The 18,105-nt window shown below is 35.0% G+C and overlaps 1 protein-coding gene across 11 annotated transcripts in view; it reads right to left on the bottom strand.

Annotated features, from left to right (window-relative positions):
• Positions 1-18,105, bottom strand: part of CD36 (CD36 molecule) — a 187,887-nt gene that overhangs the window by 38,288 nt on the left and 131,494 nt on the right. For 6 of the 11 annotated variants that reach the window (XM_039252470.1, XM_039252469.1, XM_039252472.1 and 3 more), the window contains 3 exons: positions 6,384-6,488; positions 2,622-2,715; positions 1,932-2,135 (listed from right to left, as the gene is read on the bottom strand). In XM_039252470.1, coding sequence (XP_039108401.1) covers positions 1,932-2,051 — 120 coding nt within the window. In that variant the 5' untranslated portion in view covers positions 2,052-2,135; positions 2,622-2,715; positions 6,384-6,488. Of the gene's footprint in view, positions 1-1,931; positions 2,136-2,621; positions 2,716-6,383; positions 6,489-9,731; positions 10,110-18,105 lie in introns of those variants that run through there. The other 5 variants (XM_039252478.1, XM_039252477.1, XM_039252480.1 and 2 more) reach the window with 3 other exon arrangements.

Raw genomic sequence — 18,105 nt, 5'->3', positions numbered from 1 at the left:
CTGTATCATGAATAATAGCAAGAAAACTGGAAATTCCAAGGGAAGGGATGGCATTCAATTTATACACACACACACACACACACACACACACACACACACACACACACATATATACATACATATGTGTTATACACACACACATATACATATATATAAATGCATCTTCACCCTTTATCTGGCATCTCCACCCAAGCACAGCCACCTACATTCTGCCTGGAAGTTCTGCAAACTGAAGGTATGTGGACCCATGCTATCTCTGTCAAATGCTAAGCAAATAGGGCTGGGGAGGGGAAGAGAGAGGGGGAACAGAGGATTCAAAGCAGTCTCTGTGCTGACAGCAGAGAGCCTGATGTGGCGCTCAGACTCAGGAACTATGAGATCATGACCTGAGCCAAAGACAGACACTTTACCAACTGGGCCACCCAGGCACCTCTACAGTATTTTTTTTTTTTTTTAAGTTAAATCCATGGAGTTGAAGATTTGCAATCCATTAGCAATAGAAAAGATAAAAATGCATATGTCATTACTGAGCAAATATAGCACCTTTATATATACAGAAGCCATTACCTCAGTTACGTCCTATTCTCTTATCTTCAATGCTAACACAACAGCTATAGCAAGACAATTTCTTTTAAGTTTAAAAATGTTATCATTTGTAGCCAAATAAAGAAATATTGGAAAATGGTAACTTCTTTTCCTGAATAACTAGATGTAAAATTAATTATTATGAATTTGTCAATTAAGTCAATGCTTCAGTGAAATAAATGGTATTTATTTATATTCATAGCAAGATCAAGATGTCAAACGTGTGAGTGGATGAGAGAAGTAAAGGTTTGGGCAGTAACAGAAATGCCAATATAAATTGGTAGGTGTAGCCCATTTGATGATTTGATTCTGCCTGTTCTTGTGCACTGCACCTAAAAACTCAGCAGAGGCACTGACATCCAAGCAGGCTGAGAGCTGAGGCCAGCACTCAGATATGTTATTTGGCCAGGATTATGTGTAAAAAACCTGAGCATACATGCCCTAGGGCAGGGTACATACACATTCTCAAAGTTCACAGTTATCCCTTATGTTATCTTGTTCTTGGAATGTTCTTAGAAGCTTCACTTCTTTTCTTTTCTTTTCTTTTCTTCTTTTCTTTTCTCTTTTTTTCTTTTTTTAAACCCTGTCTCCAAACCCCTGAAGCCAAATGAGTTTTCTACTCATTGGTTTAGGACTTCAGTAGATCTGCTTCTTATTCTAGTTTTCCCACTTTCTCTCAGTTCAAGTCGGTGATTGTGAAGTGCAATAAAAAGAAGAAGGAGAGGAGATGAATTCTAGTTTATTTTGCAAAGCCTGGCTATTGAATCACTCTAGTTTTTGGTAAAACTACAGCCAACTCATTGCATATATGCTGACACATGTCCTACATAACATTTCTGGAAGTATTTTTACAGAATCGGTATAAACAGGAAATGTTTATAAAACAATATTATGTTATTACATATATTATAAAAAGGAACATTTTACTAAATAAAAAAAAATTATACCAGTTTTACCAAAGATTCCTGCTTCATTATTAAACACAATCAATTTTTAAGTTTATATATAATACACAAAATACACATACATATTTCTCATTCAAAAGCTTATTAATATAGTCTTTAGACACAATGAAAAGCAATTATTTCTACTAACCTGTACAATTCTAAACAGCTTATATGAGAATTTGGGTATATCACTTAAGATAGTGATGCATTCATGCTAAAAGTACATTATATTTTTAACATTCCTCTATTGTGTGAAGTTGCAATGGCTCATAATCACCTTTGTATTAAAGATACAATGTTGCCAGTTACCATGAAATACAAAACAGGTATCAGAGCAAAACAGTAACCTAAAGCCAACTGAATCAGAATGACAAGAAATATCCTTCAGACTACTTGTACCTTTTTGATGGTTCTCTCAATAAGCAGGTCTCCCACTGGCATCAGAATACCTCCAAACACGGCCAACACTGCACCAATGACAGCACCAGCGATGAGCCCACAGTTACGATCACAGCCCATTTTCTTAATCAGGGGGAAAATTAAGGTTCAGAATGCTTCTTTCAAACTCCCAGGTCTGATTAGGTGGTTTCCAGAGGTCTGGTCCTGGCATTAGAAAGAGGTCGTAAAACAGAAGCTTAAGTATCAGTACAAGAAGATCAAAGTACAAAGAAAACTTAATTGCACAAGCATTTCTCAGGTTATAAATAAACAAATACATTTTGTTTTATGAAACTGACTTTCTGGATTAGATCCTCCCCTTTCTTGCTTGTCACTATTTGTCAGGAAGAAATTTTAAAAACTCTGTCATATAGGTTTCTTTAAAATTCCTCTCTTTTGAAATTTTATTCCTGTGGATGAATGATACTGAAATCTTACCTAAGGAGAACTTGTTTACTGTACTTTCTCTCTCATCTACCTACCTGCAGCCCAGGATACTTACTACATCTTTGCTCTTTACCTGACTTCTCCACACACACACAGTGACCCACATCCTGCCTGGAGTTTCCCTGCAAACAGAAGGTACCCTAACCAATGTCTTCTCTGTCCAATGCTCAGCAAGTATGGTAAGAGGCATTGCCTTTACTATACCTTATCCACAAGTATACAGCAAGATACGGATTTTATAGGAAATGATCCGAGGAGTCTCAGAAAGAATTAATTCTTCTAATCATTTGTAAGCTATCTGTTAAAACAAAACATAAAAAAAAACATGGTTACATTGGAAAAATACATTGTCAGTAAATTAACACTAGAATATTGTCTAATAACACCAAAATTATAATCACTATTAAAGGAAAATCTCCTTTGATGACTACTGAGCTCATACCTGATTTTTTTACAGTGTTAAAAACTGAAAATTTTAAAGAATATTTTAAATTTAAAAATTTAAAGAATGTACTTTACTTTAAATTTCATTGTTAATAATTGTTAATAATTAATGAGACTTTTGAATACGCTAAATGTGGGAAGAGTTTAAAGAACATACATAATGATAAAGGATGTTTAACGATAGACGTTTCTTTGCTCCTAACCTCAGAGGGTTTTTTTGCTTGTTTGTTTTTACATATGTAGCTGCACTATTGTTTGTTTTGTCATCATGGGTATTTGATTCACACCAAATCTGTTAAAATCAGCTAATGTGTGCCAGTGTGTATTTCCCCTATTCAGTCTTATTTTTGGTATCTATAATTATATATACTCTATGGTTATTTCATAAAGATTGAAAGAAAATGATTTATGAAATGAGTGGATTCTATTGTAACAAAGTTAGTAAGAATTTACTACTTCTGGAATTTTAGAACACATTTATACTTTGGTTGTAACAGTAATTTTTTAAATGGGGCTGACCTGACATTGATAAACAGTCAAAACGTGTTTTGGAGCTTGCTTCAGTGCCCAAGGCCACGGAAAACATAAATGCCAACAGAATGGAGATTATAGATTAAAAAAAAAAAGTCACATGCCCATTATTATTGTCAACACTACAAATGTAATAACAAAAATTATATTTGTTATGGCCTCAGATTTTCCCTCCACAGTTTTGCTGCCACACAGGTGCCACTCTAGTATTATTAGTACTTATTTTCCACTGGAGAAACTATTTAGTTTTTCAGGAATATTGCTTGCATAGCTAAGAAAATAAGGAAAATTAGACTTTTCCTCAAAATTGTGAAAGATAAATGTTACAGAGTTTTCCGATGGCAATTTCATTTATCTTTACCTTTTCTCATCTTTGTGACCTCCCTTTACCCATGCCTTATACCTAGGATACTCCCACTATAAGGGAGGATGAACTGAACCCATTCACACTGAGGTTCTGCTAGCTAAGAAGTGTGAGTAGTATTTGGATCACATGTTTGTTTGTTTTTTTCAATGTAAAAGGACAGTCTATAAGCCTAAACAAGTGATGTGATTTTCCTATGGACTTCCATATCTCACTAAGTAAGTGGCATTTGTCTGATATTGTTTAGGGGTGGAGCATGAAGAAAGCTTTCCCTTACCTCTGAAATCATATAACATGCTCCCCATCTGGGTGGTCTGTATACTATGGACAAATACTCATATTCAAGGGAGCCTATTAGGTAGTATCTTATTGACCACTCATTTCATACAGCATTCTCTACCTGTCATTTCCAAGTTAAACCTGAAGTAGCAATCAAGACAGGGATCAAACCTAGTGTAGTTGAGACCAGTGGACTAGCAGAGATTAAATCAAAAACTGATGTGCCACTCCCTTGCCAGATGACAACGGGCAAATTACTTAATCTCTCAGGACTTCAATTTCCTCACGTGTAAAATAAGACACTAGGATGAGATCAGCCGTTTTTAACTTAAGTGCCTGAACTGGTTCTTCAGATCCTTACATGGGAGACCAACGGACAGAGTGACTATGGAGTACAACAGTGGTGGCAGCCCTGTGACCTTGATTCCCAAGTTGGTCTCCCCTTTCCCACCTGACACACTCCTTTCTTTGAGGAAGCTCTAGGAGAATCTCTGTAGAAACCTATGGCTTTGCAAAGCCAGTTAAAAATTGGGAAAGGAAATCCCCAGAGTCAAATTACAGTTTTCTTTATATGATATCATGAATCTATTTTTTAATGTTTTTAAATGTTTATTTTCGAGAGATAGAGAGGATGAGAATATGAGTGGGGGAGGGGCAGAGAGACACAGAATCTGAAGCAGGGCTCAGGTTCTGAGCTGTCAGTACAGAGCCCAATGCAGGGCTCAAACTCCCACGAGATCATGACCTGAACCAAAGTCAGCCCCTTAACTGAAACAGCCAGGAGCCCCTCATGATTCTATTTTTTAAAAACCAAGTGAAGGGGCTCCTAGATGGCTCAGTTGGTTATACGTCTCAAGTCATGATCTCATGGTCTGTGAGGTGGAAACCCATCCTGGGCCCTGCAGTGACGGCTAGAAGCCTGCTTGGGATTCTCTCTTACTCTCTGTCTGCCCCTCCCCCACTCATGCTCTTTCTCTTTTTCTCTCTCGCAAAATAAATAAAAACATAAAAGAAACAACTCAAATATTGAATTATCCCTTTTGGAAAATTATTTTATGTTCTATATAAATGTCACTAAAAATCTTTACTCCTATTAATGTCATTTGCAACTCTGACATCTGGAACATTAAAATGATTTAAAAATTACAACTCTGTTGTTGCTAAAAAGTTTTGTGCACATATCTGCTCTTTTCCAGATTAGGTGCCATAATCTAGTTGTGAACTGGACTTTTTCTAGAATTACTCTCCTTTATTCAAATAGCCTGTGTACTACAGACGAGAGTTGCTGCAAGGGGCAAAGAGTCCCAAGAATGTCCGCTGAAGGACCTAGCAGCAGCACATGTTGTCCAATGCCTCCCTTTATAATCCTGGAAGCTCAGGACTATGACTTTAAAGCACCCTGAGCCCCAGATGTATTAAGTAATGGGCATGCCTGGGTCCTACATAGGCTCTGTGTGTGTTAAAATTAAAACTGAAGTGAGACGGTACATTCACTGTACCGTTGAGTCAAGCTCATCAGAAAAAAAGAAGTATCAAGTAATTTATTCTGTTGAATCACATTGTTAGATAGTTACTGGGATAACACGGGTCTAGATGATATGTAAGCAAAGCTATTAAGCATTAATATAACATTACTTCACACATGCGCTAACACTCTTGAGAGAGACTATGAGTTTATGTACTTTTTTCAAATTTTCAACTGACTGACTCATTTTTGTTACTTTGTTGGAAGTTTCCAACTTTTTCCCCTAATAACATGCAAGATATTTGACATTACTTGCATTCACTTATTATCCTTCAGTGCCTGGACACCATGAGTAATTAAGTATTGTTATTAAGCTCTTCCTTTAGCTTTATGCTTATTATTAAATTTAGTTTCATTCATCTGAGGCAAAGGAGGGCCAAACACATTATGTAAGACACACACTTAGTACATAAGAGGAAAGTTCAGGTTACAGCACATTCTATTCACCAGTTTTTCCAGCCATGTTTATCTTCAGCAAAAAATAAAAGTGTAGTTTCTCCCCAATCTTCTCTCAAATGTAGCTAAGGCTTGTAAATTTGTGTCTTGAACACTTGGTTTTCTTAATAACAAGTTCCTTATATATTAAAATGGAAATGTATTTCACTTGCTAATTTTGGATTGCATTTTATTATTTATTATTATTTCTCCTTCATAAGAATAGACACGACATTGAGATCTGCAATAATTTACTTCTTGCTTCAAGTACATAAATTTAGAAAGCAAAGCATCATCACAGGTACAGAAAAGAAAAAAGCAATTGTTGAGACTTGTATAAAGAAAAGAAAAGAAAAAGGCATATTTTAAAATATCACTTGTCACATACCTTTCTGGAGTCTAGAGGGAGGTCAGCTGTATCCTATCAGTTTATAGATTATAAGTCCTATTCCTTTTGTAGAATTTGTGAGTACAGCTTATTCCCTTGGGTTATCTTTGAAAGAAGGAAAAAGAGTACATTTTTTCTTTATTTTATTGTGGTCAAATCAGTGGAGTGTTTCCAGAATGAATTTATGAGCATTATGCTTTTCCACCAAGTTGGAAATCTGGTGGTAGAAACTGAGAGACTGAGCTATAAGAAACTTTTCCAATAAATAGATCAGAAAAATCAGAGAAAATTCCTAGAGAATCTGTAATTCCTCCCATGTGTAGATAAAGCTGTATTCCTTGGGAAACTCCACCCAGAAAAGGCATGACCCAGAGGTAAAATTTCCAGGGATGTAAACTGCAAACCTTGAAAAAGCTTCAGAGTACGAGAGTATTTGTACCATAAATAAATGCCAGGACCAGGATGTTATTTTCTTCCTCATGAGTGGGTATCTCAGATTTCTTATTCTATCCACAAACTTTCCTTCCACATTTCCTTAGAAATGAAAACCAGACCACACACTTCTGTTTTCAACCACACACACATTGCACTGCTCTTTTGCTACACAGACTTCTTCACCTAATAAATACAGTACCACCCCACAGAACCCATTTTTGGAGTTTGGTGGGGGGGGGGGTTAATTTAACGAGTTGTGTATAAAAGATGAAAGTTAGCTTTCACAGTTAAATGCCTTTTCATATTCTGACCCTACAGTCTATCTAGGTGTGTTTACAAAGCCATGATTTCCTGGACATGAGTAAGATTCAGATTCAAATCCCAGCTATTTATAATGAGTGTAAATCAATAATTTAAATCTGGTTACATTTCATCATGTGGAAACAGAAGGCCATTAGATCAGTATTTTATAAACTTGTGTTTAGGAGTAGAATTCTTTATATGCAATTCAAATATATAAACAGAAAACCTCTGGTAAAAGGGGGCAAGAACTGTGGCCCTTTCCCCTTCGTGTCACCCTTCACTTGGGTTCTGAGTCATCCTCACAGAACTCAAGGGCTCTGCAGAAGACTCTTAAATAACTAGATGAGAAGTTCACCAATATCTTTTCTTATTGAAAAGTTACCATAGTCCTTTTTTATCCTATTAGAATAGGTGGAGTTAAAAATACCTGATAGAAAAAGATTTTATAAACATCTATAATATGAAACAATAAGACACATCACCAAATTATACTTTTCAAATATTATAATTTAAACCTTGGTGGTAGTCTTAAATTAAAACAGTAGGTATATTGGATTTCATATATCATACTAAAGATCCTTCTATAAACAAGCTTACTTTTTGGAGTACTTGATTACAAGGATTACTATAGATTTGAAATGAGTCTCTTAGAATCGTGTTGGTTTAAATGGGATTGTCTAGAGTTCTTCTTGATCACCGAACCTCAGACAGGATTGTTATTTTTTCCCACCACAAATTATACTATAAACAATAAGATACCATGTAATTTATAATGGTTCAGACCCTGGAATTTGAAATCAAGTGATTTAGCTTCGATTTGGGTCTTAATAGGGTAGTTTCTCTGTGGCCTAAAATGGCTATATCACTCATCAAATAAGGTTGTTAATGCCAAATAAAAATAAATGAGATTTGGGTAAAAATTCTTATCATAAGAAATATTATTTTGACATTTTATCATGAAGCATTATTTTGAACAACCTTACTGTTAAAGCATATAGTGTTATTTCATATTGGCCAGATATTTTTTTAGAAATCTAATAAATACATATAGTCTATACAAGTAGGAAAGATTATTTGCAAAACAGTTAGATTACAATAGAATCTGATGAAATTATTATTTTTATATGTAGGAACTTAGAATATCACCCAAATGGAGAGGCAGCTGCTAGCTGACAAGATGCTATTTGCAACTTTTAGCCATAACTTGGGCCAGTGAACTAAAACAGCTTACAATTAAATCAAAATATAGTTACAGAATTCCTTCAGAAACAAAAAGTCCCCAAGATTCAAATGTGTTGGAGTAAACATGCCCAAACATTTTCATAGAAAATAAGGGAGACAATTAGAAATTCCAAAATTTTCAGTACATTCTGTCCATTTACTCTCCAATTGTAATTGGTATTCTTCCCGGGCTAACCTGTTTGCTGATGGTTGTGTATTTGGTTCATTGTTTTGGTTTAATCATGCTTCTGGTAAATAAAAATTTTCTACATATTTTTCTCTCATAAAATCCAATGGACCACTGGACTCTGCATAACAAAACTTTTTAAAAATTTCTTTTGGGTTATTTTGTGAGCCAATATTGAAAGCAACGTTTATTTTAGATTCAAAAGACAGTACTAACTTAAAACCACAATGAAGAGGACTAAAAAATACATGCACACATTTTTAAAACATCTTTCACTATGTTTCTTGGTGTCCTAGAGACTGTGTAAGATTTACTCCAGGGAATTTATGCCACTTACAGTTATATATGAATTAACTTAATGTAATTAATTTGAAACTTTTAATTTTTCTAAAATGATTTATCCTTTATTTAAACTTGGTATCATCATTCAAGGAAATAATTTGCTTATATTTGTAATAAGCTTCCTAAATAGCCAGAAGTAGTAGTTTTGGTTTGTTTTTATTTTCTCACCAAATTTTATATAATTTACACTAATTAAACCTAGAATCATTATTTGCAACATAACTTACCATTCCCAGTAGTGATACAGTATCTTTTTCATTAGGAAAAAAAAAATACTTAACAAGAACATATCCAAAATACATACTATGTTTAACCATATTGACAAAGTCAGGTTCACGAAAAATGCAATTCAGATAAAAAATTAAACACACTAATGACTGTAAAATAATATGTAGTTAATTGAGAACTAGAAAGCATACTGACATGAGTGGCAAGTCATTTATAACTAACGCATTATATTAATTTTATGGTAAATGTTATTCCTAATTTAAAAACCAGGTATAACTAGCCTATGTGTACAATAAAAGTTTTATAATATCAAATTGGATTTAAAATCATTATAAATATTAACAAGTAAAGGTTTATAGACAGGCATAATATTTTAAACACCAATAAATAAAATGTCATTGACCATTGGACAAGGTTTTAATATTTTTTAAACATAAAATGTAGAAAAATTGGCTACTTGGAAAACAACACAAACCCAATTTTTAAATAAAGCCTAATGACTTTGAATAAAATAGTTACAAGATTTTTGTTGTTACTCTTCTACAACTTCTTAAAAGAGTTTATATAGTAGAGTCATCTATCATTTGGGACATAGAAATCTTTTTTGTTAAAAAAAAAAGCATATGACTTACCTTTAAAAAGGCTATGGAGGACTTTTCAATCAAATGCTCAAACATTTGAACAGACGGTTCTTAGTAGGACCAAATGGTATTCTGCAGAAAAATCCTACACTAAAATCCTCATTACATAAAGTGTGTGAGTTTAAATATGCTTTAAAAAAAAAAAAGGACACATCACATCCCAGTGTGTAATTTGTTGCCAGAGGAATTAGTAAAAAAAAAAAAAAAAAGAGAGAGAGAGAGAGAGAGAAAACCCACACACATATCACACTACTGTTATGGCTCTTACTGATCTATTTTTATGGTCTGGTGAGGACCCATTCCCTATATCTGAGATACACAGCAGACTTTTTTTTTTTTTTTTTTTTCTGGCCATTCTCCCATCCAAGTAAGTCAGAGGCCAGAGAAACAAAAGGGACTGACTTGCTGAGCTGCCTCTATGTATTTTTTTTTTTTCCTGAACAATCATTATACCAGATGACGAACAGGGTCCGGGGGTGGAAAGCATAAATTGGGAAGAATTAGCAGTATCACTTCCTTGTCATGACTTAGCTTACAAAAACTTCATGATATTGAATTAAAATGTACTTTTTTATACAGCATTAATTTGACCTGCATAAAGACTAAGCATTTTGAAAACAATTGGAGACACTGTCTATCAACAAAGATGACAAACAGACTTTTAAAAAAGGAAATAGCATATTGTTTTAACTGGAAATTCTTAACTGTTCATCATTTTCTGTTAGTTTTACAGAAGTTTTATGAGCAGAGCAAAATCTCCCTATGAAAGCAAAAAATTAAATTTCCCTTAAATTTCTTCACCCAAGATACAATTATTAAATAGTATTTAAACAGATTACATCTAACATGACCTTTAAATAAAACAGGATAAACTTAAGTTACTTTAAAAGAAAGGTATTATTTTAAAACCTAATAAAAATAAAAAGCCTTGTGAGGGAAAGACCCTCGATACTAAGAATCCATTTTTGAAGAGAAATTCTCAAAATCATGTAAGACATCAAAATCTTTAGACACTTAAACTGTCATCTATCAGACAGGCCAGCAGAATAAATGTCTCCAAGTCAACCTTGAAATAAAGCAAGCTAACAATAACAGGCAGAAATATATTTAGTCCATTAGATCATATTTAAACCAGTTCTTATCATTCGATTGGTCATACTGGCCCCTTCAGAGTGGTGGTGAATTTTTCATTTGTTAGTAGTGCAATAGGACTGGAAAGGAATTCAAAGTGCTCTTTTTATCTCAGGCATTACTTTATTTTTTCAAGGTATTTTTATGGACACATTTATTTAAAAATTAATACTTAGATATTAATACTTTAGGTATATTGAGATTTTTTTCAAATTCTAGACTGCTTAATTAGGATAAAGTAGAAATGGCCTTGGACAGTCTCCAGGTGATTTATGCTTTTCGTTTAAAAAGATTAACTACACAGCTTTCAGGTATCTTGAAAAGAGGATTTCTTTAAGCTGTGATCTCTCATCTTTGCGGTATTAGTAAAGAGTAGAAAACTATTTTAATGAATATCTTGATTAGGAACATCTATTTTATTGTATTGAAGCTGCTTTGATATATTTTCTTCTCAACTTCAATTCTAACACACTCACTCTCCCACCCCCCATATGAAAACTGAAAATTGATAAATAGCTCACCAACACAGTTCAGATAGTACCTATTTTTTAAAATTTTTTAATTTTTTTAAAAATTTATTTCTGAGAGAGGGAGACAGCATGAGAAGGGGAGGGTCAGCGAGAGAGGGAGACACAGAATCCAAAGACAGGCTCCAGGCTCTGAACTAGCTGTCAGCACAAAGCCCTAGGTGGGGCTTGAACCCATAAACCATGAGATCAAAACCTGAGCGGAAGTCGGACACTCAACCGACTGAGCCACCCAGGCGCCCCAGATAGTACCTATTTTATTTATTTATTTATTTTTTAATTTTTTAAATGTTTTATTTATTTCTAGGAGAGAGAGAGAGAGACAGCGCGAGCAGGGGAGGGTCAGAGAGAGAGGGAGTCACAGACTGAAACAGGCTCCAGGCTCTGAGCTGGCAGTCAGCACAGAGCCCGACGCTGGGCTCGAACCCATGAACCGCGAGATCATGACCTGAGCGAAAGTCGGACGCTTAACCGACTAAGCCACCCAGGCGCCCCAGATAGTACCTATTTTAAAGAGCATATTTTAAACATCGAAAGGATCGTTAAATTATGTTGAAATCATGAACACTATTAGAGAACGGTATTTCAGAAGAAATAAAAGCACGATAGATGCTTTAAACAGACACTGCATTTACTTGGATCCCTCATCGGTAGCCTAATGCCATCCAAACCCTCTGACTGTCTCTGGAGAGGGAAATGTCACACACTCCCAAAAGCTGTGTCCAATCCCAGAGACAGAAGTTCCTGAGGAGCTTTTCGAGTCTTGTGTGCTAACACCCAGAGAGAGCACAGCTAAGTACAATCTGCAGTCATTTATTTAGATTTTGAGCTAAATAGATATCTTGAACAATAAGGCAGAAAAATGGTGCACCCATTTCAGAGTAAAGAATTTTGAGGTTTTCGTTTTAAAAAGATTATGTACCTACAGTGTTTTGAAGAGATATATTTTATAGGAGAGTACCCCTTGCCTTATGTAAATCCACTACAGCACTAGATACATCTAGTATAACGAAAGATAAAACTTCCGACATAATAAAGTCAGCTTACACACAGTTCTTTGGGAACCCTTCTTTTGTGAGAGACCACATAGCATTTGGGGCCAGACAGACAAATAAATCCTAATGTTACTGGGCACTGGTTGTATTGAGTAGGGGTTAGGAGTTCAATGACTACTCATTTTTTTTAATAAAAAGAAAAGAGTAAAACTAAGAAGATCATAACAGAAACTAAGTAAGGAGAGTTGACAGGGGCCTGATTACTAGACACTCAAACTCAAGCCCCTTCCATTCTTTTCTCCCTTCTGTTTTATTTTCTTCAGATTACATAGCACCATCAGCCATCCATTGGGCTATTTTTTTGGTCCTGTTTTTGCAGCTGCTAGAATGTTGGCTCCATGAGGAGGGGGACATTTGGTTGGCTTACTGCTGAATCCCCAGAGTGGTAACCAGTGAAGTAAATGGACACACACAACTGTCATAACCATAATAATATCTTAAAAGGAGCAAGAATGGCCAGAAGTCAGAGGTTGCTGGCAGTCGTACCACAAATATTCAGTGGTTTGATGTGGATGAAGGGCATCTGCTCGGAAAGCCAATGAAGCAGAATGTGACTTTGGAATTCGTCACTTCCTAAAGTGTGTTAAGGTTGCTAACCACTACACCTCTCTTAGTTACAGTGGATCTAATCTGTTGTAAAGACTGACAGTGAGAATACAAAGGATTTAGCAAAGAGCCTGACATGGAGTGTTTAGTAAATACTTGGTATGATGATGATTAGTGATTAAGCAAATGTTTATTTTAGGGAATTTACTAAACTAATATGGACAAATAACAAATACTGAAAATTATAAAAAGGCATAAAATGAGAAGTTTCTTTCAGCCCCCAGTTCAGGTACAGTCTCCCCTACCCTCTATAGTTTTATAAATTTTCAAATCTACATACTTACGTATATGGGATCCTTCATACACCAAATCATACGTTCTGAAACTTGACTCTTATGTGCCTTGGAGATAGGCTTGTATTTTGGATAGAGTTAATGCTCTCTCTTTCCATCATTGAAAAATATTCCATACTAAAGGATGTATGGTCTTTTAAATAACCAATCTCCTATTTAATGGACATGCTTTTATTTGCAGTTCTTTGATCTTAACAAAAACTGCTAAAAATTCATATGTAGTTTTTAAAATTTTTGAGTACAGCTGACACACAAAGTTAGTTTCAGGTGTATGACATGGTGACTCAACATCTATCTTATGCTGTGCTCACCCCAAGTGTAGTTTTCCACTGTCAGCGTGCAGCACTACTGCTAACTACTGTTAGTGTGTACTAACAGTGTGTGAGAATGCCTGACTACATACACACTGGTTTTAACAAGTACTTTTTTATTGGTAAGTATTCAATCGAATGAAGTTTAACCTGTTTTCTTAAGTACCTCAGCCATTTATATTTTAAAATACTTGTGATAATATCCTTGTTTAGTTTTTTCTTTGAATTCGTTTGTCCTTTCCATGCTAATTAGTAAGGAACCAGCCAGCCTTCTGATATTTGACAATAGTTTTTTTTACTATTTTCAACTTTATTTGCCTTGTATTGTTCTATTACTAAAATTTAAAACTTTTATGCCATTAACTTTCACAGTAATTTCCATTTAAATATTCTGTCATACTTTTAAAGGCTCTCTTCAGAAGTATTAAAAATAAATTAAATAATAAATTAAAAATAAACCTTCTTTTAGCATTTGTATGGTTTAGAAAATCCTTTGTAACAGTATTTTTAGATAAGCTGATTCATGGAATTTAACACTTGCGAAGTAAAAGAGGAAGAGTAAAGTAAACTGAATGACAAAACATATTTGAGAAGCAGATGATAGATGAATTGTAAGAGTTCTAGAAGAGGGGTCACATGGCTTGAGTTCTGATCACAGTATTAATAGAAACAGGATTTGTGAACTGAGTAACACACAGTTCATTGTATTTCTGATTTCCTTTCTTGCCAAAGAGGATAATCATACTGAGTCCACCCACACCCTTGAGCTATAGATCACATCAGATGTTAGGTTTACTAATTTAAATCTGTACGCAGCTTCTGTTAGAAGATGGAATTATTTAAGTGATTTCTTTGTTTTTTCTTTTTTTTTTCAGTTCAGGAAATGAAAAGAAGAATCTTGGTATAATACACATTGCAATCGTAGACTGTGTGGATAAGCAAAGACCTACAAATTATGATGATGATAGATTAAGGGAGTTAACACATGCTGGAGGCTTACTATCTGTCAGTTGTTGAACTATTTCACCTGTGTTATCTATTGACCTGTCATACCACCCACTGGGATCTTTCAACAACTAGAGGAGGTCATAAATCTAGTATGTGCCAAATCAAGGATTCAAACCCAGTTAGACTAAATGAAAAGCCTACAGTCTTTTCTGAAAGATAAAAAGTTCTTGATCAATACCTAATTTTACATACTTTTTCAACACTTTGTACAAATTGAATAACAATTTTAAATAGCCTGATGTTACATTGAAAGGAAAATGATATCTAATCATAACAAAGAATGAACAGCAAACATATTCTATGTAACTAACAGAATTATTCTGCAACTAAATAAAATCCTTCTAAAGATGTGTAAACTATCTCAAGACCTTAGTCACTATTGTCAAACTACAGGTAAAATTTGTTTTATCACTTTAATCCTTGGAGATAACCATATTTATGTGCACACACATATGCACATATTTATGCACATGTACACACACATAACTATGTGTGATAAACATTTATCATTTTCAGTTGCTACCTTGTTTGTGAAAATATGAAACCAATGGCATGCTTTACCTGTTTTCTATGGTGAGGAAGGACTTCACATGCAGGAATAAAAAATAAATAAATATATATGTCCATAATTAAGAGGTTACAGTATAATGTAATGTCAGTGAAAGCTTGAGAGACTAAAATAGAGGCTTCTAAGACAGCCTTTAAAAGAGATTTTCAAGGATATTATTAAAGGTAAAATGTAGGATATCAGGGTAATTAAAGTTTAGACTTAAAGCATGCGATCTAGTAAATGGAAACACAGGACACAAGCAAACATACTGCATTAAAATTATAAAATAAACTTACCCATATGTTTAATAGAAGCCATGGTAGGAGCTGTGTGTGAAAGAAATTCAAGAGCAAGCACCTCTGTGTATGTGGATAGTGCTCATGTGGGCAGGGCCAAATCAATATGTAAATTTCACAGGCCATCTAAAAATGTTGACAGACCTAATCTTTACTTGAACAGGTTACAAAGCTGACTCAACTCTCCAAGGGGAAAGAGAGGAAGTCAACATTTAAATGATACTAAGAAACATAAGGACATGGTATGATCGGCATAGTTGTAGGGTAATTTGTCATACAGTAGGTGGGATATTATTTGGGGGAAACCAGACATATTCAGGTAAAATGATAACGAGGCCTGAAAACATGGCATGGTGAAATAGTAGGGAAAAAAGCACAATAATCAATAAAGAAAACAAGCAGTTAGTTAACAAATGCCAAATTTAAAAAGGTTGAGAAAAAAATGCAATCAATGAATTTGAAGTTCCACAGAACAGAAATATGTTTAAAAAAAAATCTATTCAGTTGAAATAAAAAAAACAAAAACAAAAACCAACACACCAAAACAAATTTTATTGTTAAGAAATGTAATCCTACTAGAGATAGTCCCTGAAGTGAGGTCTTAAAAATTAAATAAATAAAATAAGTGCAAGAAGGATCAGGGACATCAGTTTGCATTCACCTTAGCTCCTGACTTGATCAAAAGGATGTGCTTTACTCTCAACAATAGCTAAAACATGGGAAGAGCCTAAGTGTCCATCAATGGATAAATGGATCAAGAAGATGTGGTTTACACTGAGATACCACCTCACGCCAGTCAGAGTGGCTAAAAGGAGCAAATCAGAGAACTTTAGTTGCTGACGAGGATGTGGAGAAACGGGCACCCTCCTACACTGTTGGTGGGAATGTAAACTGGTGCAGCCCCTCTGGAAAACAGTGTGGAGGTTCCTCAGGAAACTAACAACAGAACTCCCCTATGACCCAGCAACAGCACTGCTAGGAATTTACCCAAAGGTACAGAAATGCTGATGCATAGGAGCACATGTACCCCAATGTTCATAGCAGCACTCTCAACAATAGCCAAAACATTGAAAGAGCCATGTGTAGCAACATGGATGGACCTTGAAGGTGTTATGCTGAGTGAAATCAGTCAGGCAGAGAAGGACAAATATCATATGTTTGCATGTTTAGGAGGATTAGGAATAACTTAACGGAGGACCATGGGGGAGAAGAAGGGGGGAAATGGTGGGGGAGAGGGAGAGAGGCAAACCATGAGAGACTCTTGAATGCTGAGAAACAAACTGAGGACTGATGGATGTGGGGGTAGCGGGGAGATGGGCATGGAGGAGGACGCTTGTGGGGATGAGCACTGGGTGTTATATGGAAACCATTTTGACAATAAACTATTTGTAAGAAAAAAAAAAAAGGATGTGCTTTAAAATGCTAAAATATCAGGGTTTTTTTTTTACTCTGTTTAAACACCAGTAAAAAGTTGAAGAGTGTGACAAATGTCTTCAGAACAAAAGAAAAAAGATGGATAATTAGACTCAAAGTGATTTTATTCCATTTAATAGGGACATGCTAATCATACCAGAAATGATTAAAAACTTAAATATATGGACATCCATGCCATCTGACAATCTGTTACCTTCAGTTTAAAGATACACGACACTTGGACATCAGATTCCTACAAGAGTTATGTACACACACCTGTACACATACGTGTGTGTACACATGCGTGCACACGTGCGCACACACTCTCCATGACATAGAAGCACATTGACCTAATTAGTTTTTTTAAAGACAGAAAAAAAGGTTTCTAAGAAACGTGTTATATATATATATATATATATATATATATAATTTATTTAAAAGATCACTACACAGGTAAAAATATATTTCAGATACCTTGCTTTTTCTGCTTGTTTGAAGTGGGATAAACCTTGTATCTAGTGACACAGCCTTTTAAAGAAATATAGAAGAGTCTGTGGACCATCACTGCCCAGGATGGTTCTTAGTGGGCTTAATGGAAGAGTCACAAGCCTGAATTATCTGTCTTCAAAGAGAACAGCAAGTTTGGTTTAGAGTGTTACTTCTCAAATGAACTCCTTGGAAGAACTTGAAATATAGTCTTAAAATATTTAAGAATCGATAGGATTCCAAGAGGGAATATTTTACTCTAAATGTATTTTTCTTTTTTTCTTTTTCTTTTTTTTTTTAAATATTTTTATTTATTTCTAGGAGAGAGAGAGAGAGAGAGAGCGTGAGCAGGGGAGGGTCAGAGAGAGAGAGGGAGACACAGACTCTGAAATAGGCTCCAGGCTCTGAGCTGGCAGTCAGCACAGAGCCCGACGCGGGGCTCGAACCCACGAACCGCGAGATCATGACCTAAGCGAAAGTCGGATGCTTAACTGTATTTTTCTGTTCGACTAACGGCTCATACAAATAGTTTGTAAGAAACACAAACAACAAAAACATTGGATATATGTGTATATATATATCTGATAAAATTTCCAGAAGCAAGTGTTTACCTGGAAATATTATAGATCATTTCAATCACTTCTTTACATATTTCTTGGGCATGTTCCAGATGCCATAAACACTAGACT

Source organism: Hyaena hyaena, unplaced genomic scaffold, assembly GCF_003009895.1.
Source record: "Hyaena hyaena isolate Hyena2069 unplaced genomic scaffold, ASM300989v1 scaffold_415, whole genome shotgun sequence".
Classification (NCBI taxonomy): Eukaryota; Metazoa; Chordata; class Mammalia; order Carnivora; family Hyaenidae; genus Hyaena; species Hyaena hyaena.
This window is presented reverse-complemented; position numbering and strand designations above follow the sequence as displayed.